Source organism: Leuresthes tenuis, unplaced genomic scaffold (assembly GCF_036924035.1).
Source record: "Leuresthes tenuis unplaced genomic scaffold, fLeuTen1.0.hap1 SCAF_15, whole genome shotgun sequence".
Lineage (NCBI taxonomy): Eukaryota > Metazoa > Chordata > Actinopteri > Atheriniformes > Atherinopsidae > Leuresthes > Leuresthes tenuis.
In genome coordinates this window covers 6,413,455-6,439,527 of record NW_027325369.1, presented here as the reverse complement: position 1 = coordinate 6,439,527, position 26,073 = coordinate 6,413,455, and the positions used below count along the sequence as shown (strand labels likewise).

Here is a 26,073-nt window from a genome sequence, read left to right as displayed (position 1 = left end):
CCGAGAATAAGCTTACTTTCATGAGTTCTTCACGATTTCGGATTTTGCTATAAAATAGCTCTCCTATAGCTGCAAGTAGCCACATAACAGTAGCTATGTGCTAACAGAGCAATAGTACGCGTTTGTTCATTCATTCATCTTAAAGTATTGGTGAAATAAAGACAGATAATGCCTTATTTAGAAGCTGCATCGTCTAAGCCCCGTTCACTCCGTTATATGGATCGCGAGTTATCTAAATATCTTCCAAAGGACGCCGACTTTTGTCAAACTGTTCTCGCTGAGTAGATAAACGTATTTCATGCCAGAAATAAGGTCTAGGTTTAAAAATACTGGAGTTCCCCTTTAAAGGGTGAGATTCTCTTAAACCTCCCTCTGGCATTAGAAAAAGAGATTGACGTATAAAAATATGCCATGTCTCAGAACTAGTCTAGAACGAGCTAACATATGTTTTTATAGTTGAGTTTTATAGTTAAGTTTTACCATGTCACTTCAACCAATTGCATCCTGATAAATAGCAAATGGACTGTACTTGTTCTAGTCTTGTTGACCACTCAGAGCACTTTAATACTCACAGCACATCATGGATGCGTAGGTAGGCAATGTGGGACTCAGCGACATGCGGCCCCCTCCTCCTCAGCTATAGCTGCCCCAGGTAGATTGCCAGAGTTTGAAAAGACAATGAAGATCCATAAATGTATTAAACAATCATTGAGCATCAATTTTGAAGACTCGGCTTGAATGTCAGCACTGTTTGCATTGCGTTTCAGAGCTAGTTTGGCCTTTTTAAAACATGGTTTTGGTATTTGTCAGTTAGTAAATAAATAAATAAATAAATAAATAAATAAATAAAATTATTTAAACATTGAATCTGGTCAAAAATAACTCCAAGGCCAAAACAAAACAACCGTACACAGTCACTCCTAGGATCCATTTAGAATCACCACTCAACCTAACATGCATGGTATTGAAGTGTGGGAGGAAGCCAGAGTACCCAGAGAAATCCCATGCATGCACAGGCAGAACACACAAACTCTAGCCAATATTCAAGCAGGGAACCCTCTTGCTGTGAGGCATCACCACTAACCACCACGACTTGCAGCACTAGCTAAAAAAAACCATGATTCCTAAACACTGCAATTTAAGAGAATTTATATTCCAAAATCTAACAAAACATAATCTGGATCATTGTTGAGGTGGAACATTGCTCTCCAAATACAAAAATCTCCAGAACCACCAAATCAAAAGCCCGTGCTATAGAAACTATGAACAAATAAACTGTTACAGTTATGAAATAGCTGAGACACACAAGGTGGGACCCAAAAGCAGACTAAACTAAACTGGTTTATTAGTCTGTGCAAGGTAGGTCCACACAGAATCCTATTCGGGGCCCAAAAGCCTGCAAGTAGCCTAACCGAGGCAGCAGCATGACTAAACAATTTACTGGCGTCAGCGGAGACCATCAGAACCATGTCAAATGCGACAACAGTCGGGCAGTAACCAACCGCTGCTCCAAGTCCAACTCCAAGCCAAAAAATGATTGTCTGCCAGAATCTTTTTTTGGCCATTTTTGGCAGGTAAAAATGCCCATTTTGCGTTGTAATGGTCCTTTAAAGGAATCCAAGCTGTCCTGTGAACTCAGCTCTTTACATTATGAAGCTTGGAGCAGCAGTTGGTTGCTACCCAACTGTGTTCACATTTGACAAGGTTCTAATGTTTGATATGTGTAAAACCTTCACAGAAGTCCTATTAAATCCTTGTTGGTTGAACCTCTTCAGGAGCTCCTTCTTGTTGATTGTCTGACTCAGCTTCAAACTGATATAGTTGCTCCATTCTGTCACTGTCACTTTCTATTCGCAAACTTTCTTCCTGCCTTGTGGCTTACTCAGTAATTGCCATGGTCAGAAGAAGCCAAACAGCCTAGTCTCTGACGAGGTGTGTCAGCAGGGGTGAAAGAAGGGCCACCGTACTTGAACCAAGAGATATTTGACCAAAGCCTGTCTCATACATTTCAGTAAGACATCAGGAAATCGTGCTAAAAAAATAGGGCATAGCCTCGTATCTCTCCTTTAAGCCAAAGCAACAACTGCTACACCCAGATAATGAAACTTAACTCCACTATATAGTAAGTATTTAAATGTGGGTATAGAAATTGTCTCCTCTCGTTTACATTTAAACACTGATTGAACAAATTAATAACCAGCACATCTCTCTGTAAACCTCTGCACACAAATACAGTGTGTATGCAGTGTGGAAGCACTATTGTGGAAGCAAATTGTTTCCCAAAAAAAAAGAAAAAAAGTTTTGAAACAGACTTCACTTCACGCAACATAACATGTGTTGGGGCAAAGTCTGTCTTTTTGAATCCGAGCAAACGAGACATTTTGTAATGGTGATAGTTCCATGTCTGTGTTTTTCTTTAGTGAGACAAAAAAATATAGATTCATGTAGTGAATGAAAAATGTGATTATTTTTGTATTCTATTGTGTGTGATTTCTCTCTGAGAAGTGCAAAGTTAGCTTGACCCACAAAGATACCATAGACTCATTCATGGAAAATATAACAGGAATTATCCCCTATTACATTGTACTTTGGTGCCTGAGAGAAGTTTACGAAGTTACGTATGTTTGGACAAACCTTAATACACCCTTCTGATTCAAACTAGCAGCTGGGAGTTGGTGGGTACTGACACTGTTAAGTCAGGGTCACTCTGTTTCAACTCATCTTGTATCTTCACACAATATGTGAATGGTGCAATGACATAATCCACAAATGAACAAGGTAATACACACAGGCAGATGACTCACCTCAGCCTGTTGCCATGGTGAAGTCTCTATGCAGCCATTGATAGGACAGTCAGACAAGATGACAAAGAATTAGTAATAGTTAGTAGTTAATAATAACTATTATTGATTGGTCTAAGGTACAGCTTGTCCACAGGGTGTTCCTGCATCAGCAAAAGGTCAAGGTTAGACTGAAATGTTCCTAATCTCTGTAGAAATAATGAAAACCGAACTCTCTAAATGTCCTGTTAGTCTTCAGCAAAGCCAGTCTGAGTGCTACTGTTGAAAGCCATGTTTAGGTTTTTCATTTTACTGCTTGATCGTTTAATTAGAAACATTTTATCCTTCTTTCTTTCTCTTCTGATGGGATTTATTTCACAGGAGAGTTCAGTTTACTGAGCCGGGGTTATTTTGATTGTTAACAATCCTCAAAGCTATGGCTAGGTTTCAGAGAACCAGTTGCTCTTTAGAATAAATAGCCTTCAGAATATCTGGGCCTGATGAGCTTAAGTTTTTTATCTCTTTTCAGTCATTTAATTAGAAAACATTCAGGTCAAATATGCATGATACTTACCTCACTTATATATACTGTATATACATCTCACTTATAGCTGTAGCTAACAAATTCTTGAAATTTGTTTGCAAGTAAATATTGAAGTTCAGATGAAATTAATCATTCTCTCTCTGTTATAATATATCACTGTATCAACTCCTGTTTAAAATTTCAATGTATCATTTTTAGATTTAAAATAAGCTAAATGTGCGGTATCTGTAGGTTTCCCACCAACAATATGTTGCATGTATCATACCTGCCAGTCTAAATCCAGGGAAATAAACTTCCTAAAAAATTACTATGCCAGCACAGATAGTCTGGAATTTCAAATTCCAGACTTTTGCATTTGTTAGATGGCAAATTCAAAACCTGAAGAAGACCACCTGTGATGACAGAATGACATCCTTGCAGACCCTTGTTCAGATAATTTCTCCTCAACAAAGGCTACACAAATTTGGTTTTATAGTTTTTCTTTTCCTGGCTTATGCGTGGGGTCAGTCAACTGCAAAGCTATTTTTTTCCTTGTAGTGGAGTGCTTTTATATTATTGTATAGGAATGTTCATGTTTGAAGACAACACATAGATGGAGCATTTTCAAGAAAGTTTCTCATCTTGATTATATATTGATAGGACACAGTTCACATAAGAGATTTAATATAAAATGATAAAATTTTAATGAAAAGCTTGAAATCCATCCCTTGTGGAAATTGCATCCTTGTTCAGAAACAGACTGTTACATTCTTCTGACAGAGATGGAGGATCCAAGCCGTTTCCAAGACCCACTTTCTGCAGTTGAAGAAAAAACTGAGAAGAAGTCTTTGGACAAACCTCCTGGAGTTGAGGCCTCAACCCCCAGGGACAGTCCTATTACGAGTATGAACCGGCAGGCTGCTGATGGAAGCGAGGACACGGAGAATCTTGTGGACAAAAATGAAGCTACAGACAGCTCTTCCACTTTGAGCCCAGAGGTACTGCAGCCTTAAATCCCAATTTAAACTGAGTCTAAACTGTCACTGTTTTTTGTTTCAGAGTATTTACATTTCAAGCTAATCAAAATGCCTACATGCATTCAGAAGCTTTTATTACAAAGTTAAGTTTAAGTTTTTACTTAACATTTGTTTGATAGAAAAGGTACTATCCTATGTTAAATTCTTAACGTACACTTAGCTTCAAGGTAGTTAAAAGTTTCTTTTTCCTTACTGACTGAAATACTGAGTTTGTTCCAACACTTTTTTCAAAACGATTCAATGATTACACTAAAAGAACAGTTTGTGTACAGTGCAGCGAAAGGGACTAAATTCCTCTGAATTTGTCCCATCCTTCTACTGCTGCAATAATGCAAATTTATACACGGAGAGACAAATGAAGGACTATTCTATTTTAAAATGAAGAATATTGTTAGACGCAATTAGAGGATATGTCTCTGATTAAAGTTTGAGTTTGTGCTCTGATCAGTGAGGAACCAACACTGGTAACTGATGAAGCTGAGGATGGGAAATAAGAAAGCCACCATGTTTCAGCAGACTACATCGGCTACTAACTTTGACCGTTAGCATTCAGCATGCGTTAGCTGTTTAGATCTGGTTAATTGAATGAGCCGACCATTTACAGTAGTTGCCTAAAACCCCTGGAATTTACTTCTAGATTAAATTACTGTTTAATGAAGAAGTTAAGACTTGCACCACGTTGAGCAGCTCCCACAGGAAACATGCAATAACATTTTTGTATTCTTATTCTAAATTTATCTTACTTTTTTCGTATGAGGGTCTCAGATTCAACAAACACTCTTAACTTTGGAAATAGTGTAAATGACCTGTGTAAATTATGAATGTCAACCATGTGTATTTAAGTGCACGTGCACGGGATAGTAAATTTGCATACCACGCCCAAAATAATACCATATAAGGCTACGCTTCCTATCTCCTGTGCCAGGAAGTGTTGAGTGTTGAGTCATGAGAATGGCATTAAGCCGCAAAAAGAACAACTTTACAGGCTCTGAGATTGAAGTTCTGCTTTCAGAGATCCAAAAAGGAAAATCTGTCATTTTTAGCAGTGTCAGCAGGACCTGCTAAAGCGAAGAAATGGGAAACAATTATGAGTGTTGTTAATTCCGTGTCACCTGTAGTTTGTAATGTCACCGAAATAAAGAAGAAATTGTTTGATAAGAAAATGGCTTAAAAAACATCTTGCCGTGGCCAGGTGCTCGATGACTGCAACTAAAGCTGTGCAATCAGTTGTTGCCTCATCATGATGGCATTTGATGGGGCAGTCCATGAAAGGGGTCTTCTGGCAGGTTGTCTGCCTGGACTGGTTGAAATAGTGGGAGACCCTCGTTCATGGCAAAATTGTGCAAAACGCAGCATGCCAGAATAATCTGTCATGCCTTCTCTGGACTAAGCTGGAGTTTTTATATTGTATTTGCTTTTCGGTTGTTTTTTTTCAGGACATGACCCACTGTACACCTGATAATCCTTACATTTATATACTAACCCAAGAAGACATATTTTGTACCTTACTAAGAACGTTAATAAAGTCCTAATAACAAGATGATTTAGCTGAGTTTTCTTTTGACTTTTTCCTTAAAGAAATAAAATAAGGCATTACTTAACAGAGTTGTTGAGCTGACCGTAGCCCTGCTGACACCCATCCTGCTTGGCAGAGGTGTCATCATTCAGCTGTGAGAGGATTAATCCTCTGCAAGGTTAATCCACTCAGGTTAATTTTGGAGGAAACACACTAAACTTAACTCTCTGATGCTATAAGGTTTGGCGTAAATAGTTTATATTTGATTCACTGTCCACACTCCACTGTCTAACAAAAAGAAGCTCATAATAAATCATTTATTTGTTTTATTTTAATTCATTCAGAAGAAGGCTTTTATTGTTCAAAGAGCGGGTGTTGAGTAGAGCCAGTTTCAGGTGAGTTTGCTTTCTGATTGGTTGTGAGGAGAGCAGAAGGGGATGGAACCTGCGCAGGTTCGCAAGCTGTTGGCTGTGGAGACGTAGTTCAGGGCTGCGTGAGTGGGGGTGTCTGTGCCTGATGACGGTCTGTATAAGGAAAATCCCCAGTGAGGGGGTTAATGACAGCTGGGGCCGCTGGGGGTTGCTAGCGGCTGAAACAGTGCTCTGTGTTGACCAGGTGAGTGGAGATGGAGTATACGGGGAGGGGGTTGTGACGTACATAGCCAGGAGTATGGAAAGCATTGTACAGTGTGCTGTAAGGGCGCTCACACCAAAAGCGTCTTGAGCGGCCAAGGCGGCCTGCTACCATTCATTTTGAATGTAAGCTGGCGCTGATGAGCGGCCGGTGTTGTGAGCGGCGCGTTGTGAGCTTCATGAGCTTCTTGAGCTTCATGAGTGTCGTGAACTTCGAAAGTTGAGAGAGGCTCAACTTTATGCAAATGAGCAGCGACGTGACACAGCCGATCTGGATTCCGAAGGTGGAAAAAGGTCAGAAAAGGGAAAAGAGTGAAAGTAAAAACCATGGATGACAAACTTATTATTGCAGGAAACGATGTATAGATGGATTATTAAATATGCCTGCTATCTGAAAGCCTCGGCTGCTTCAGCCTCTTTGGCCGTTTCGGCTTCTCTGGCTGCTTCGGCTTCTCTGGCCGCTTCTTCTCTACCTGCTGAGGCAGCTGAGGCAGCGGGTTGTGGGCGCCCTGAGCGACCACGGCCGCACAAGAGGCTTTTGGTGTGAGCACCCAGTAAAGTTAGCCGCAAGCCGCAAGGAGATAAAAAAAAAAAAAAAAGATTTTCCGCATGACTTCAACAGCTCTGACTGTTTGCAAGCTGTGTCATTAGTCTCAACATGGACTGTCACTCTCTTTATGGTTGAGAAAGAGTGTAGCAGCCCGGGGATTTTATTGAGGATGACGGGGACTGTGGATCCTGGAAGGCAATGACTGGCTGCATTGAAGAAACTGACGTTTCAGATGATGGAGTCCCTCACAATGAGTATAGTTGGAGAGAAGAGGGGACAGGGAGATGACAGCTGTGTGTTCCCAGTGCCATTGAGCGAACACTCAGCCTTCTGACTGAGTGTTGATGCCGGGGTGTGAGGGGGTGTCCGGACAGGTGAGCACTGCTGTGGGGCAGCATCAGTAGGTCCGAGGGAGCAAGAGGTACTCCCAGCTGGTGCAAGACCGGGAAGAAGACCTCCAGAGCGTCTGGTCACCGCGTCTTTCAGGATCCTACGCCGGGATGAGGAGCTGCAATCCGGCCCTATGGTAGAGCGGCTAGTCTCCCGACGTGAGGTGGTGGTCGTTTCCCTGGGTGGGATTTGTGGATCTGCCACTGAAGTGGAGTGGCTAATGCCACTAGTTGCCGGTGGAGAGGAAGCAACAGTGGGGTGGCAACACCCATTCCGAAATCCCGCCATTCCGACATCCCGCTATTCCGACATACCACCATTCCGACATGCAAACGTCCCACCATTCCGACATCCCACCATTCCGACATCCCGCTATTCCGACGTTCAAATGTCCCACCATTCCGACAAGGCTTTCCGTATAAGGAAATGTGCGTTACTCAACAGGCGAGTCCCTTCTTTCTGTTCATGCAATTTATATGTTTAACACATGTTTACAGACAAGCGTTATTAAAAACACAAAGTCTCGGCAATTGGAGGAGGAGAAGCAGTCCGCGGTGGTTTTCAATCACACACTCCAATGCCACTTGTTTCAACTTCCGAAAATTTAATCCAGGAAAAAAAGGCTTACAAACATGGACCAAAACGGCTCCATAACACGCACAAGAATCCAAAAGAAACGAAAGTTAACTAAAAGAAAGCAAATAAACAGCATGAAGTGGTCAAAATTGGTTTTACGCATGCCTATGTGCGTCTGGCACATGCGTCTTCGGGCTCTCCCACGTTGGTTTGTGGGTGAAAGCTATATGTTCAGCTGTAATGCCATGTAAAAACAATCTCTACATGACATTTACTCCCAGGTGTGACCAGTTAGGTCCTTAAGATATCAACAGGCTGTATAAAGCCTTGCGCGACGGCTGTGTTTGTGCCAAATGCTCAAAGCCCATCCGCGCTTCCCATAATTGGAGCGAGTATTCATAAATCACGTGAATAACATGAATAAACGTTTTTACTGCATTTTGTTGTGTTTTATACGTTCTATGCTGTCATTTCTCTCCTCCCTCCTCTCCTATTGGCAAGGCAAGGCAGAGTGCTCGCAACTGTGTCCTGTGCAGTAGCCGTGATATCTGTAATTGCAATTATTACTTTTGCATATGATGACAGCGTGTAAAAGACGCATGGGCTCTGTGGAGAGCTCCGCTCCAGCTGGCTGCTGAGACAGGTCACTGACACTGTATTTCTGCTTAATCAGTTTCAGTCTCGCCAGAGTTACATTAATATATGTATTTTTATATTTGAAATTCAGGGTATTTTGATAATAGATTATTAAAGTTTGTTTGCGAGGCTGTGGCCTCTGCATGTGCAGAGCTTGTGCGCCAAACTTTAGGGCGTATTTGCGCCGGCATATCATTAGTGCAAAATGTTTTGGGTAAAAAATAGGCTATTAAAAGGAACTGTCGGAATGGCGGTATGTTAAAAAAAACATACCGCCATTCCGACCATAGGAGGAAAAAAGTGTCGGAATGGCGGGACGTTTGATAAAAAATTAAGTGTAGCCATTCCGACAATTGGAGACCCATGTCGGAATGGCGAGATGTCGGAATGGCAGCATGTAACCGACAAATCCCACAGAACTGTGTCCAGTATGGCTGTGTTGACAGTGGCAATCCGTTTGGACTGTCCAGTGGCCACGTCCATGAAGCTGGTCAGGAGAGAGTCTTTCTTTTTGAGTTCACCAGAGAGCCTTCGGATGTCCTGTTGAAGGCCAGCGATCTTTTTATTTGTCTTCTTCAGCAGTACACAGTCCTCGACGGGCGCTGTTGATGGCGATGCTGTTGTTTGGCTAGCATCTATTTCGAGATCAACTGTTGTCTAAAAGTGAGCTTTTTCCTCTTGTCACTAAGTATTACGCCACTAAATTAACATAAAATGGCAACAATAACTTATAACATTAAATATGAATAAAGATAAGTGGGAGCGGGAGCTCTGTGGTAACAGCCAACTTGTCAGTCATTCAATCACACTTTGAAAATGGGAGCAATCTGTGCAGTAAACACCTCCCACACACATTCACATGCACACACACAGGATAATACAGGCATCTAGAAATGCTTTGTAAATAACAAATTGGGTTGGATCAGTGGCGCTTTAGTGAACCTAGGAGTGTCATATTCTCACAGTTTATTTATACATTTGTACAACAACAGCCCCACTATTGCTAAAGCCACAGCACTGTGTACTGGCACTAAAAACACCACTGCCTCGACTATAGGCGCATTCGGACAGAGAGGTCTAAGAAAGGAGTTCTAAGAACTGTCCACCTTGAATTTAGTTATAAGAACTGTTTCATTTTGCATTCGCACATAAGTCGGGAACCTTGGTCGGGACTGATGTGCTACCAACCACCAAACACCTACGTCGTATGTGTTCCTATGGAACCCAGAAAAGACCCTGCCTCGGAGAAGGAACTAAAATGGTTATAGGAACTGAGGGCCGTGGTCCTGAGTTCCTGTATGTCCGAATGCGCGAAAGGTTCCTACAGTGGAAATGCACCTTATGATTGCTGCAATTGTATTGGCCATTTTAACCTAATTTCTTTTGTGGGTCTTGTAGATTAGATGTATACTTGAACATAAAGATTGATAAATATGTAAAAACAAATGCTACAAGCCCTCACACAAGCTGACAGAAGGTCTAATAAGAATTACTGTTATTATTATTCAAGGTAAACACAAGAAACTTGTGCTAAAGAAAAAATGGACCAGACTCAATAAATAACTCCCTATAATCCCTATATAGATCTGTGAGCAGTTCTGACCAACATGTCATTGGGGTCATCAGGTGGGAACCTCCTTTCATCTGTGTTTTGTGTAGTTGGGCCCACGACAAAAAATCCTCTTCACTGTATCTATTCCAACCAACCACTTTGTGAAAGAATCATCAATCTACCTCACTTTGTTGTCAATATGTTATACGTTGTGTAATTTGATCCAATTTAGAGTTATACAGCAGAGCGCACTTTATAGAGGTATGTGGGGTTTCTGCATTATTCAGTGAGATTCATTTCTTGCCCGTTAGATCTTATAAAAAAACGACCGAAAAATACCAACAGCTAAAATGCTAAACCAGAGACCTAAAAAAAAAGTGACGATGGATATATCCATCTGTTTGTAGAGTCTATATGCACCTGCAGTCTTTCAAGTCATCCTACAAGCTGTTCTCTGTCAAAGCTTTTTGATCAGCCAAATCTCAACTTGATCTCCAACTCCTTTGTCTCCTGTCATTTCTTACTGACCTTATGAAAGGAGAAAAAGACTACCTGAAAATGCCTTGACAACAATCTACACATGGTACACTTTTCCTTTTTCCATTTTTCTATTTAACAATGTGTTAGTCACAAACCGACGCATGTGGTTGTCATCTTTAACAAAAGTGCAAACTAAACAGTCTGTAATCTTGTAGGCAGCAAAAGAGGATTTTGTTTTTTCTCTTGTTTGTATGATTTTTTTTAAATGTAAGAATATATTTCTTTCTCCATCCTTGTCAGCAAGAGCAGGCTCCAAATGATGAGGTCTCGTCTCACCCGGTGTGTTCTTCCCCTCGACCTCCTATCTCTACATGTGGAGACTTGGCCATCTCTCTGGAGTACCAGCCCGACTCAGAGAAGCTGCTGGTCTCTGTAATCTCGGCTCGAGAACTCCCAGACAAGGCTCGCAGCGGCATGGACTCCTGGCAGGTGCACATGGTCCTTTTGCCCTCCAAGAAGCAACGGCACAAGACATCAGTGCAAAAGGGCTCGCTGCCACACTTCAATGAGATGTTTCGCTTCTCGCGCCTGGAGCCATCTGACCTGCAGATGTCGGCTATAAGATTTAGGCTATATGCGCTGGGGGGTAGAATGTCCCGTGAGCGGATGATGGGAGAGAAACTGTTGCATTTAGGAGGGCTTAACCTGGACATGGTTAAGATGGAGACAACACTGGTTCTTGAGCCTCGAAGTAACATTAAGGTAAGAGTGGGAAAATAAGGTCAAGGGTAGGATTTGTGTGGCTTTAACAATGTTGTGTTAACATTTAGATGTATTACTGCATTCTATATCATACTGCCTTTCTCTCTTTAGAGCGTGGGCTCCCAGCTGAGTTTATCTGCTGTGTCTCAGAGTGATAGTGCCTCATCCACTCAGTCTCTAACCCATGGCGGTGTCCCCGAGCTGCTTGTGGGTCTCTCCTACAATGCCACCACAGGACGCATGTCTGTAGAGCTCATCAAAGGCAGCCACTTCAGAAACCTGGCTATCAACAGGCCTCCAGGTCTGCAGGGGGTCTCATACCCACAGAACAAACTTTCATTTAAACTCTACAGTGGAAACTACATAAGTACATTTAGTTAAGCCCCAGACTGTGACTGTTGCTAAGTAAATATTCTATATATGCTACTTAATACAACTCTACAACATTTCAGAGCCAATCATTGTATTTTGTATGGCATCAAATACTTTTGTTAACTACAGGAAATTGGGCAGTTTCTTATAATGTTTGGCTATTGCAGAAGACAACAGAACCTTGAACAGGAAAGCACAAGTTTAGAATAGATCACTTGCATGAAAACTCCTCATCATTCTTTATTCCTTCTCCTTCCCCTTCCCTCCTCTGTTCCAGACACCTATGGGCGGCTAACGCTACTGAACTCTGTTGGTCAGGAGATCTCTCGGTGTAAGACATCTGTGCGTCGTGGTCAGCCTAACCCTGTCTATAAGGAGACATTCGTCTTCCAGGTGGCACTGTTCCAGCTGTCTGATGTTACGCTGCTGGTCTCCATCTACAACCGCCGCAGCATGAAACGCAAAGAGATGGTTGGCTGGATAGCCCTTGGCCAGAACAGCAGCGGAGAAGAGGAGCAGCTCCACTGGCAGGACATGAAAGAGAACCAAGGACAGCAGGTCTGCAGGTGGCATGTCCTGCTTGAGGCTTAACACTACCCACCGGACAGGATTTATGTAATTTCTTGTGTTTCAAAGTTGGGTGGAATTTGCTCTTGTTAGAAAGCTCTGAAATGTAAGGGACAAAAAACATTGTTTGCAGACAGGGAAATAATGCAAGGTTTCATAGCTGAAGGTTTAAAGGACTCAAAACCATCTTGACATCTGCACAAAAACCTGAATATACATCAGATAGCTGTTTTAGGAAAGTAAGGAATTATAAACAGATTCAAAGAAAGTTTTCATCTGCATTACAAAAGACAAAGAAATAGGATTCACTCAGATTAAACATTTTCTTCACTAAATCCTTTATTGTTCTGTAATTTTAGTAAATCATCACCTTAGAAGAGCTTAGATTTGATTTGACCTTCCTGCTGCAATTTTGCTTTTCAAACGAGCTGCTTTGTGAAGTAGTAAAGGGTCCACACTTATCTGCCACTTTTCAACCTGGTCTAGGTTCTAAAAAGCACTTTACAATGTGTTACTCAGTCGCCTATTGACAAACATTCATAAAACACTGCTTATTCAGTATATTCATGCTGCACCTTCTTTCTCTGTCATATGCACATTCACAACTCAAAAAGACCATTGGGGGCAAACGTGGGGGTTCATTGTCCTGCCCAAAGACACTTGCATACCTAGTGGGGCTGGGAATCAAACTGTTGATGTTTGGATTGGTAGATCAATTTACCAACCTGTTAGGGGATTAAAGAGCTCTACCTGATGGTCATATTTGCAATATCAGACACAAAAAGCAGAAATCCTATAATGAGAAACCCCAGATGGTTTTTTATCAATTGATTTAAAAAAATACCACAGTTCTCATAGTTTTTAGTCCGTACTGTGAGTGAATAGAGATTTTCTTTCGTTTCCTTAATCTATCTGGCCAGATTTGACTCGAAATTTACCTGTTTGTGGAATTTTTTTAATTTTGGGGCACGGTTAGAGAGCAATTGGGATAACAGAAAAACATTTCACTGAACTATCATGGTTACCTATGTTGAGCTATGTTAGGAATGAATTCTGGCACCTAATCTAATGCCTTAAATGTGGTTTTAGGTCAGTAAGTGAATAATTAAGTAATTAGAATATAGCAAATCATTAAATTTAATTTAGTTTGACCAGAAAGTTATGATAATTTTAATTTGTTGATTAATTTGACTTTTAACATAAACATAGTTGTTTACTACACTAATTAACTTTTTAAAAAAGTCCTTCATGACCACAGTATCATCATAGCAAAAGCTGATAGTGGGTTGATGATAGTGACGTCAGTGTTACACTGAAAAACATCTTACAGGAATTTAGTGGAATCAGCTATCTTCACATGAATGAAATTCACAAATGGTTCCAAAAATGTGAAAGCCTCACTATAGTGTTTGGTTCTCCCTTTTTCCGCTACTGTAGCAACATGGCTGTGCGGTGCAACAGAGGTGAGAAGGAGGACTGTGTCTAGATGTCGGACAGGTTAATTAAAGTCCAACTGCCCAACAATTAGTGGGTTGTTTTTTTTAGAGACTTTGATTTGACTTTTTAAAACGGCTCTTTCACTCATAATTTTGAGTCATATTTTGCACTCTAGCATTCTCACTGAAGGACCATGTGGCCTCATAAACACTAAAAAGAAGCAAGCATAAGAGTAGAAGCAAAGCTATTTTATGTTTCAATGGATGAATTGATGTCTCATTCATATGCAGCACTCATTAATATTCTTCTAACACTCAAGCTGTTAAAGGCAGGAAGACCAGCAGCTGGAGACTCTTAACCCCATTGGGATGAGCCTCATCAAGGCGGAATAGTGTTATTTGGCCTTAGCGCCTTCTTTTTCACATGGCAGAATTCATGTCACCACCCATCAGTGTGGAGCTAAAAAGAGGCTTTAGATATCTCCATGCAGCTGTTAATAACATGCGGTGAATTACTCTGAAAGAATCTCTCTCTGAATGTAGTAATTGGTAGTTACAGCTGTTGAATAGTACAGTGTGATGATGGTAATGCTGCTGCTACTGCTCATCCTCCTCCTGTCTGTGCACCTGTGAGTCATAAGGCAACAGTTCAGCCTGGAGCTCCAAACTCTTAGGGGTTCACACAGAGAGCAAAGATGCATTCACCTCAGCATGTGTGTGTGTCTGTGTGCATTTGACAACAAAACCTTACGAGAACTTTACGATTTGGTTTGAAGACTATATGATTGGAGGCAAGATTTCTCAGTAAGGCTATGTTTAATGGGCATTTTATTTTTTTTAATTTTTTTTTAACAATCAACAAATTAGGCCGATTCTGATATTCAGTTTACTAAAATTCAAGTGGACCATTTCCACAATTTTACCCTTGACATTAATGTTCTTCATCATACATTTCAGTTAGTTCAACTGATAACAGAATAACCTTTGGTAATCTCTTACCAAGAACAAGTCAGTTTGTGTACAAGCGAGCAATGATATATACATCCAAACATGACTTATTATGTCAGATCTATTCAGGAAAGCTTCCAGCATCAGAGAGGAAAGTTTTTTGTATTATTATTTATGTTGACGGTCACTGGATTCATATCTGTATCTGGTAAATGCAGTGCAGGAGTTGAAAGTGCAGTATGCGTAACCAGCAAATGTGTTATTCAGATTTCCTTCAGGTATAAATGAGGCGTAGATGGTGAATAGGAGTGCTGCACCTTCTTTGAATAAGCATTAGAAGATTTCCTTTTTTCGTGCAATTATTGTGAGAGCCCGAAAGACCAAACAGAAACCATTAGTTTTATTGTGCAACAAAATGTCTCTCTATCTTTCGGTCTTTGTTTCATATTTGACATTTTTGTTCTTTTGGAGAAATGTACATTTACAGACAGAAATATGTGTGTGAAGACGAGAGGCTAATGATACTAGCCCCATGGATTGGTTGGAAACTTTGTGGCTGTTTTGTCTCCAGCTGATTGAAGCAAAAATGAGAAACAGAAACATATGTTTGGCTTCATTAGTTTAGGTTTTAAGGTAACAGTCTCCAAATTATTAGTTTTTTCTACAAAAATTTAATATTTGGTGATATTGCTCAGAACTATAGAATGTGTCCTTAACCAACTAAAATTATGTTGTCTTTGGCATCAAAGCTGTCGCAGGATTCAATATCAGCATTCCTATTGTACTGGCTTCATATTTGTGTGAATAATTACATATTTACTACCCAGGCAAATATATTTTATGCATGTTGAGTTGTTGTATAGAATGTCTATGATATTTTTAATTCCGAAATGTTTACTGTTCTCCAATATTTCCCGGGATTGTACTTGTATATCTGCATGCTCAGTTTAAGATCCTTGTTTGTGAGACAATCAGATTGTGCTGCTAATGTAACACAGTCTTGATACTGATGAAGTGCCTGTAATATTTTTTGAGATGAAACATATCCAACATGACAAAGAGATTATAGAAATTTGCATGAAGACTTCTTGTTGTTCCCTGTGAATGCTGCTATCTGACTGCATGTGGAAGGTTGAGTTGACTGGGCCAGGACCAGGGCTGACATAAGACCAGATTTAATTAGGTTGAAGTCAACAATAGGTCTAAAGGGGGTGGTAACACCCAAATAAACAACAAACAAACAAACCACAGCCAAAATTACCAACAAAACATGGGCTTAACCTTTTCGAAATGATTTTTCCCCTACGATACCAAATGTAGGTGAAGTACAATAAAGTGCAATTTTGAGTAATTTAGTTGCAAAACTCTGTTGCACCTCAGTGAATTACACTGGAGCTAAACCAATCTGGTAAAAAAAAAGGACCTGTATACAGTAAAATTAACAAATTATCCAAACTTTTTTTTTGTTTAATACTTTTGTAAATTTGCAAAATGACCATGCTGATATTACTCTATCAAGGCTTTGTACAAGCTTCCATTTCCATACACTGAGGTGCTTCATACAGAGCAACCAGAGCAAAATCCAGGCCAACCCTTTAACCAGTTATGTTTTGGCACTGTCCAGGGTAAATGGTAATGGTAACTTGGACTTGTATAGCGCTTTTCTAGTCTAACTGACCACTCAAAGTGCTTCACTACATGCGCTTCACACATTCATACAGCACGTATTTTTCTAATCATTCATACCCCAGTGCTAGACCCAATGATACAGGCGGCAACGTGGGGTTCAGTGTCTTGCCCAAGGACGCTTCGACATGTAACCTGGGGAAGCCAGAGTCGAGCCACCGACCTTCCGATTGGTGGGCGACTGCTCTTCCTCCTGAGCTACAGCCGCCCTGCCTCTCGCCCAATGACAGCTGGGATAGGCTCCAACCCCCCTTTCCTCCCCTGACCCTGAGTTGGGTTCAGTGGGTATAGAAAATGGATGGAAATCAACTCTTAGATGACACAACATTTTAATTAATGATTACCATAAATTTAATATTTTTATAGCCTTATTCAGACTGTTCTTGTTGCTTAAATCTGGTGGGAAACTGGTGGAAAATGGTGGGATACTGTAAAAACCCACCATGTTCTACAACCACCTGCAATCCACTGTCCCAGCCAGCTATTATGCTACACTTTACAACATAACAGAAATAAATTGAATTTTGTCCAAATGGATTGTCTAGCACATGGAAATCCAAGATACAGTCTCGCTTGCTTGTATTTTTTTAAACTTATAATTATACCTTGTGATAAAACCCTGACATTGACTCTAATGCTGCCTGCAGCCCTGGTCGAGACCATGCATGCTGAGCACTTGCAGCACCCAGAAAGCACTTTTTGTACCAAGTTTTGTTGTTGCCAATAAAATCAACAAGATCCCTGCTATGTTCACATCTGTCTGCCATCTTGTTTATTAGCCTTTCAGTTTCAAATGATAATGATATTCTTTGTTTGCTTCAAATTGTTTCCCCCATGTTAATTTGACTTTCTCTAACTCCAACAAATTGAAGCTATTCCAGATTTTTATGGATAAAACAAAGTCTAACTGTATAACAGGCCACTATACCGACCCTTCCTGTTTTTGAAGACGAATGTTGAACAATAACTCATAGATCGCATTATTTTTCCTCTTTAATTTATTGTAATGGGTGTTTGAAATGACTTCAAAAAGACAAAACGACTACAAAACGTCACACAAACAAAGACACTCAAAAGTCAAAAATTGTCAATGAGAAGGTAAAAAAAAAACTTGCAGGGTGGATACGGGAAAATGACGAATGATGCTGGTAACGTCATCGCCGTGCTTACCGAGTCTCCTAGCAACAGGAAACATCTGCCTGCTCGAGCACCAATGAGGGCGCGTCGGGAGCGGAGAGTGTGTTGTCTGTTGTTGCTGTGAACGGGATATTTTAGGAGTCTGGAGAAGAGCTGCAGCTCCCCGCCCGTTTTCCAGTCTGTCTTCAGGAACCGACCCCGGCTTGAACCCGAGGCCGAGCAGGAGCGTCGCTGCACCATTGAGCACCTTGGTTGTGGAGACAGGAAGGCATCAGACTGTAGCAGGAAAGTGGGCTTTTTTTTATCGCTGCCGAAGAGAAAGCTGAGAAGGTAAGCGGCTTCCAGTCACATATTACAGACATATTCGTGGAAGTTTTGCATTTAAAGCAACTGCTATTTGCATTTCTCTACGTGACCAACTAAGACATAACACATCCAACGAAATTCACTTTAAATGAAAATGGGAGTTGACAGGATGAACGGATTTGCAAATGGACAAAATTAACAAAAAAACTTCCAATATAAATGAGAATGTGTAAACATGAAACTAGTAGTTAAACCATGTGATGGTTTACTACTTTGGCTACTACTGGTCTGGCATGATGATATGCTGATTATATGAAATGTCTTTTTTGTTAGTAACTCATTAAAATTGAGAAGTTATGTCTTTTAAAGTGAACACAGATTATACTTTCACTGCACTCAGGGTAAAAGTGCCTCATTGCCTCTGAAAACATAATAATTTCGGTTAGACTTTTGGATTTTCTTCTCAAATGAATGACTGTTACTGGGTTTTAAAAGATTTGAGGAAATTCTTTTGGACTTTAGGTTCTCTTGTTGTATTGCAACCTGTCACATTCGCCCATTATCTTCACAGAAAAATCAATCAAATCAGTCATTTAAAAGTCAGGTTCTCCTGTACTTTGAGTAAATGTGTTTGCTGCCCCATGAAATTTACTATGCAGTGCATACAAACTTTTTGAATTTCCCCCATTGGGGGATGAATAAAGTATTTTTCTATTCTATTCTATTTTACACAAAAATACAGACACACGCTTCCTACGCAATCCCACCCAAACGCACAGCTCTCTCTCTCTCTGCTCATGAATCCATCACTGTGCATCCCTGTTGGATTGCAGTTGGGTGTTAGAAACCGTGTGAGTCACTGCAGCAGCTTAAGGAGAGCCAGCATGAATGGTTTGTAACCATAAAGCTTCCCACCTTGTGTTGATGACTGATTTATGACATTTTAGAGAACAATTGCCACAGTCACACAAACCTTGTTAACTCTTCTACTCTCACTCTTCTTGATACAAGCTGTTCAATATAATACATTTATTCGTAGCTCATCACCAGCTCTGTGTCAGTACTCATCTTTTGTTTTGATTTATTTTGCAAAATAAATGATGGTATGTTGTCACTTTCTATTTCCATCTATTTCATCCATCCATTTTCTATACCTGCTTAATTAGTTCAGTGTTGTGGGGAACTGGAACCTATACCAGCTAATATATAGGGGCAAGAGGTGAGGGTCGCCAGTCCATCACAGGGACTTTCGTTTCTGCAAAATATTTCAAAATATATGTTTAAAAGAAATTCTTTCCTTCTGCAACTTAACTCTGTTTCTTCCCTTTTATTCTTTGTTTTTCTCAACTTTCCTTCTTATTCATTTTTTTGTTCCTCTGCTTTTCTTATCCTTTTCAACACAAAATATTGAATCTTATTTTCTTTTTTCGTCTTATTCATTATTCCTTATTTGTCACCTTTTTTCTCTTTTTTTTTTGCCCCCTTAATATCTTCTTACGTTCTTTTCCCCAAGTTCGAAGGTGTACAGATGTGGTTGTTTTCCTAACAACTGCATTCCTTTGCAAAGAGAGCTGCTGTTTGCTGGCCATATATGCTGATCAAAACTTGGCATCAAAACATTTGATTAGTCTTGTCAGGCTAGTGACAAATCTAATCTGTATTTAAAATGTATCTATGAAGTTTATAGTAGAAACTTCATGATGAAAAATAGACTAACAGTCTGGTAATTGCTCATGAATGTGATGTAACAGATGGCGACAACATCTAGTTTGCCAAAACCCCATCTTCTCTGCAGTGGTGTGTTCACGCTCAGATGTTTTGTTCCTTTCTTTCCTCTTCATCTTCACTCCACTCTCCGTTTGTTTTCCCGGTAGAAGCCGGAGGGTGATGAAGGGCTCCGATCACTACTGATTTAAACTCACAGAGCTCAGCAGCAGGTAATGAGAGATGCTGACTCATCCTGTTCTTTGATATAAGGAAGAATCTGACGTGATGTGACATAAACCTAATAAATGTTACTTTTCTTAATATTTGTCATACTTGTACATGTAAAATCATAGTTCATGCATATTTCACTCTTAAGTTGAAAGCCTAAAGTTTATATATGTCTCAATGTGTCTCAGAACAACCAGTCACGCCTTCTATGGTTTATTTCAATCTAAAATTGCGAACCCAACCTCCTCTGGAGGAATTTAACGGCAGCATAAAAGTGACCAAACTTTCTTCTAGAAACTGCTCAGCATTTCCCACGAACAAATTAATCTAACTTCATTACACACCCCTGCAATGGTCATGTGACTCTTGTGTGAAAGTAGCAGAGAAGCAGTCATTTTTCTTTTTAAAAAAGTCACAATAAATTAGATTTTTTTTCATTATTTGCATCCAGTATTCAAATATTATATAGATTGTACTTTAAACACTTATTCATTTAAGAAAAGTTTGTCACAACAAAAGTTAAAGTTACACATAAAAGTATAGATAAATGCCAGATACACAAGATGAACATATATAGGTGCTGAATAAATGCAAAGCAACAAAATACTGCAGTAAAGTGATACAAAAGTATCACTGTAAGTATGAAAGCTTTCTGCAATGAAACATGATAAAACAACAAGAAGAGGCAAATGAAAGCAAGACATAAAATGACCTAACAGAGAGGCTGATATGAATGCAAACACATTAAATTACAGTAAAAATGCAACAACTGGCTAATTAGAGATACATACTTTGCAGACAAAGATAGATAAAATTGTAAATAGAGAAAAAATGACAGCAAATAGAAACAAAAAGACGAAAACAAGATTTGAAACAAATTACAAAATGACCAAAAGGATCAATAAAGGGACTGAGATCAACTACAAAAAGAGGCAAATGGCTACACAGAGACACAAGCTGGTGAAACAAAAACTTACCCAAAAGAGATGTTAAACTTATAATAATAATGATAAAATCTCTCTAATAGTTCTGAATCTTTCAGTCACGAGTCTGGCTTTGGGTCCCATTGTTCCATCTGTCAGTAATGATGGTAACAACAGTGAGACTGAATCAAGAGAAAAAAAACTTATATGAATAACATAAATAGCTTATCTGACAAGGACTCAGATGAATTATAAACTAAACCTTCAAGTCCAATTGGTCTGGGGTTCTCGGAAATTCTTTGGATTTTTAAAAAAAGATGTAATTTCAAAACCTACTTACCAGTTCTTAAAAGAAGACGATGATGTATGATTGCAAACTTTGGAAAAATGTAGTGAGTGGAGCTTCAAAGCCTAAGAAGAAACTTTCACATCAACAGTCTGTTGATTTAGACATTCATTAAAAATAATAATAAATAAATTCTGTAATCATTATATTTGGAAAAAAATATTTAAATTATTGTTCATTATACTGACATCAGAGTTTACTTTGAAATTATATGACTCCTAAAAGGTTTTAGAATGAGTCATAATCTCGGTGCCACCGAGGTATATGGTGAATACCTACAAAGAGCTTTTTCAAAAGTTCAAAACTGAATTTAATGCAAGTTGCTGCTGATCCAGAAGTGCTTACATTGGACTAAAAAATACCCAATTTAGTCCCTTCGTATATAAAAGAAAGATTTCAGCTAACTGTGGGATTCTTTTCTGTGTTTTAATATTTAAACATTCTCCCCCAGCCTTTCCTTTGTTGAATTTGTGGTCATATCTCTGTTCCATGGCCCTCAACAGCTCCCTCCCTGTGAGAGAGACCAAACCATTCAACAACGTCGAAAGTTGCTTACTTCAAGAGGAAATATGCGGAAGAGGAGGATCTGCACAGAGGCCTACATGGATATTTTCAAAAAGTACCAGCATGTTCTTTTCTTCTCTCTTCCTTTTTATGCTCAGGGCTGAATATACATTTACTTTGTATACATATTTTTTTTTTTGCTTTGCTGAATAAACTTTTCAAATATTTTTTTTAACTCTTTACCTTTTTATCTCCTTTTGTATGCTTCCTGTTCCATCCACATTTATTTGATCATTTCTTCATGTACTCAGCCTTCAACATTCCCTCTCTTATATTCATTTAGCTCTTTATTACATGTCCTTCAGTCTTATATAAAAGTCCAGTTTAGTCCAATAATGCTCCACTGCTTTTAGAAAATAGAATATTTGCTTTACGTTCTTGTTGACTTCACAATAAAGGTTTTTCATCTCGAAATGCCAGAAGTACTTCTGCTGTACGGCAAAAGTACTTTGTTTCAAGAAAAAGCACAAATATTAAAATGTGAAAATCATGTGAATCACTTTAATGTTTTGAATCTTTTTTGCTATATCTGCAAATGAAATACCCACTCTTGATCAACTCGTGTCCTTCCAGACTGTTCAGTATAACATAACAGCAAGCCTGCCTTTGTGTTTGCCTCTTGCAGCACTTGATACTGCAGGAAGACCGTAGCTGCATTTTAAAGCTATCCCTCGAGAAGCTGAGGTTCCTGGAGGACCCTGAGGCTTACCTGAGGCGCTCCGTCCTCATTAACAACCTGCTGAGAAAGATCCACCATGAGGAAGAGGAACTGGAGGCAGAGGAGGAAGTGGAAGAAGAAGATGAAGTAGAAGAAGAAGAGGAGGTAGAAATTATTGGGGAGGGGGAGCAGCAGAGGCTCATGTATACGGACAGGAAGAGGGTGAAAGTCCTGGTGACAGACTGCTGCTCTCAAGCGTTTAGCTTGGAAGAGCTGCAACGTTACCGGCTGGTGCCATGTTACCCATCAGTCGGCTGCTTGTATAGCCTGCGTTCCTGCCCAGGTCTCACTCCAAACCATCAGGTACTTCTGTGCAACCTTGATGACCATGGCTGACTCTCCTGCTCTAACTGCAATATCTCTGTGCAAACCGTTTTAATTTCACACATGACATTCACTGCTTACTCAGAATCAAGCAGAGGAAACAGGTTGCTATTTTCCGTCCATTTATTTCTAGAAGGGTCATATGGGCTGTTTTGTGCATCAGAAGGATGCCACCTCTTCTTTTCACCCTATCAGGGCGTAGCAGGGGATTTAAGAAGCTGAACGTCCTGATTCTTCTTTTGCCTCAGAATCAACAGGACACCTGATGTTGATGTCCTGCTCTGCTGCAACGTCACTGTTGATTGTAAAGAACTTTTTTTCCCTGTTATTAACTGTTTTTCTTGCTCATGTGAAGAGTGAGCATTATCAGGGATTTACAGACTGCAGGCTGCTTTTGATGCGCCTTGGCTTGCAAGAACATTTACTGATGGGCTTCTGTTATCTTTTGATGCTACTGCGTTATCTATGAAACATACTGCATAACATTAACATGGACCTGTGAATTCTAATGCTATGAAGAGTCTGAGACCATTCCCTTCTGCTTGTTTACTGCCTTTGGGAAGAGTGTTTCTTTCTGCACAAGGTGTACTATGATCATATTTTCATTTGTCAGCACTTTGCTGCCCTCTGCTGGAAAAATTCATCTTACATCTTAGTGACTTCGTCCAAAATTTGATAAGGTAAATGAATATTAAGAAAAGATAGTACTGAAACTCTACTTAACTCCTTTCCAAATTAACATTTAAAAAGTATGTGACATACTGGTTTAATATAAAGTTTTTAATACACTGATGTTGTAAGGAGATCCAATTTTCCATTAGAAATTGCTAGCAACTGCACGGTGGTGTGGTGGTTTGCACCGTTGCCTCACAGAAAGAGGGTTCCTGGCTTGAATCCCAGCTGGGGCTTCCTCCCACCCTCCAAAAACATGCATGTTAGGTTAATTGGTGACTCTAAATTGTCCCTAGGAGTGAGTGTGAGAGTGCGTGGTTGTGTGTCTCATTAGTCTCTGTGTGGCCCTGTGATGGACTGGCGACCTGTCCAGGTGTACCCTGCCTTTCGCCCAGTGACAGCTGGAATACGCTCCAGCCTTCCTGCAACCCTCAGTTGGATTAAGCAGGTATAGAAAATGAATGGATGGATATTGGATAGTGTTCAGTATAAGGCATTAATAATCATAATCTCAATGTCTGCATATAAGTTCAATAAATAGTGCTTATATTGCTAAAATGTGTCAGTAACAACCTTCTTTGTTTTTCTATTTGGACATTAAAAAAAAGGCTTGGGTTTTTTTTTGTTGGTGGTTTTGGGAAAATAAGAATGCTAATACACTCTATTCAGCTTTTTCATTTCAGTTACCAAACATTGTTTTTATGAAGGAATATCAGCCCTATTGTGTACATTTTTAGAGTGAAGATTGTCTTTAACACAGTTTATACTCTCTCTTTGAATTGAAAATGTTTTCACAGAAGGCTGTATTTTCCTAAACTGCCAGGAGATATTTTGATGTTTGCTGTGGCACAAATTGTGCTTGATAAAGCTAGCTAGCATTCTGTATGAAAAAGTAATTATTCCTCTTTCAGTGTCTCTCTCTCTTTCTTTTTTATCAGTGTTTAGTCTCTGTTTGGAATTTTCACTGGGTTACAGAGTTATAACCATGAATCTTGATAACCATGACTGCAATGTCACAAAGATAATAATAACAATAATAAAATGATATACATACACACACAAAAAATAATATCAATAATTAACTTAAAACCAGCTATTAAGATCAGAATTGATATTTTGACAAAAATTTTAAATTTAACAAACTCTTTTGAAAAGGGGTCATTTAAGCTTTTTTTCTTTTTTTTTTAATCAAATAAAGTATGTTATGTGACACGGTTTGATGTTTTTCTTTGTGTAGTCACACAAGTAGTCTGCAACCTAGTGCTCTCCTCTGCAGCTGTTAAATTGAAAGAATCCCTCCTTTGTTTTGAGAAAGTGCTCTTCCTCATTAATAGATTCCCCTAAACTTATATACAGTCATGTGGAAAATAGAGGACACTGTTTCAAGATTTTACACATCGTGAAAGAATAGCAAAAATCACCAGGGGCCTCATGTACAAAGACTTGTGTGGATTTCCTACTGAAACATGGCTTACGCTCAAACCGAAATGCCCTCCAACGTACAAAAATATCCGGATGTATCAATGTGTGAGCACGCATGAATCCAAGCACATTTCTTTTGTACATCCCAATCAACGTGGAATTGAGCGCACATGTCGGAGTACCCGACTCCTCCCTGTCCACGCCCCTAATTAAATATGCAAATCATATTTAAATGAAAATTAAGAATAAAGAATGCGTAAAACGGAAAAAAGAATAACTTAACGGAACGTGAGATGGAGGTGCTACTTTCTGAAGTGGAGGCCCGCAAAAATGTGCTCTTTGGCACGCCGTCCTACGATATAAGCAGCAAACGTAAGAGGAGTGGGTGGGAGAGCGTGAGCGAGGCCTTTAATGCTGAGGAGTTGAACAGAGAGGCGACACAACTATGGGTAACACTGCTCTCTCAGGGGTGGTGGGAGCACATGTGGGTGACTCTGATTACCCCCAAGGTAAATACCTAACTCACAACAAACGTGTTCATACAGTAATCTAGAACAGAAGTGCGCCGGGGAAAAGGTGAGACTCATTGAGACATTTCACAAGCACGGGGTTATTAACATGTGCACACAGAGATGATCAGGGGCTTGTTAGAAAGATCTTAAGCTGTTGTTCAACCAGCAAAAAACAGCAAGTTACTAACTTTAACCACCAACTATGATGCTGTGAAGACGGGATAGAAATTTTCTTCGCACATGCTTAATGTACTTCATGGGGAATAATATTAGGACAATTACAAGGATAAAGTTACTCACCAAGAATCCACCCACTGCACACAGTGCCAGCTTGTAGTCTGTTCCCAACAATGCTGTTACTCAGAATGTATGAGTCGTGCGTTGAACCAGGCCACCTCGCCACAATGTTAGTTAAGTGCATTTGCGCATCACAAATGATCTGTACATTGATGGAATGGAATTGCTTCCTGTTGACATACACACATTCATCCTGTGATGGCGCTTTTATAGCAATGTGTGTGCAGTCGATAGCTCCGACTACATTAGGAAAACCGGTTGTCGCTGCAAATTGCGCTTTAATGTTGGCCTGTTCAGCTGCATTGTATGAGAATTTGATATACCTGGCTGAGATGCGGATAATCCCGTCCCACACGGCTGGCATGGCTCGGCTCAGGGTCGACTGGCACAGTCCCTTTGAAATGCCCCGGTTGCCAGGAACCCCAACGTGGTCATCACCTGTATGGGAACAGGCAGCGCATGGCTCCTCGCTGT

General features: G+C 39.9%; 1 protein-coding gene and 1 long non-coding RNA gene across 3 annotated transcripts in view; both read left to right on the top strand.

The window, feature by feature from the left end:
- Nucleotides 1-17,194, top strand: part of syt16 (synaptotagmin XVI) — a 41,424-nt gene extending 24,230 nt beyond the window's left edge. For both annotated transcript variants that reach the window (XM_072365564.1, XM_072365563.1), the window contains exons 4-7: nucleotides 4,084-4,301; nucleotides 10,973-11,434; nucleotides 11,546-11,735; nucleotides 12,084-17,194. In XM_072365564.1, the coding sequence (XP_072221665.1) occupies nucleotides 4,084-4,301; nucleotides 10,973-11,434; nucleotides 11,546-11,735; nucleotides 12,084-12,397 (1,184 nt within the window). In that variant the 3' untranslated portion in view covers nucleotides 12,398-17,194. The remainder of the gene's footprint in view (nucleotides 1-4,083; nucleotides 4,302-10,972; nucleotides 11,435-11,545; nucleotides 11,736-12,083) is intronic.
- A 518-nt stretch (nucleotides 17,195-17,712) lies between these two features.
- LOC140269999 (uncharacterized) lies at nucleotides 17,713-24,495 on the top strand. The gene is made up of 4 exons (XR_011907679.1): nucleotides 17,713-17,910; nucleotides 19,761-19,823; nucleotides 21,594-21,709; nucleotides 22,280-24,495. It is a non-coding gene; the product is annotated as an uncharacterized lncRNA (long non-coding RNA).
- The last annotated feature ends 1,578 nt before the right edge of the window (nucleotides 24,496-26,073 follow it).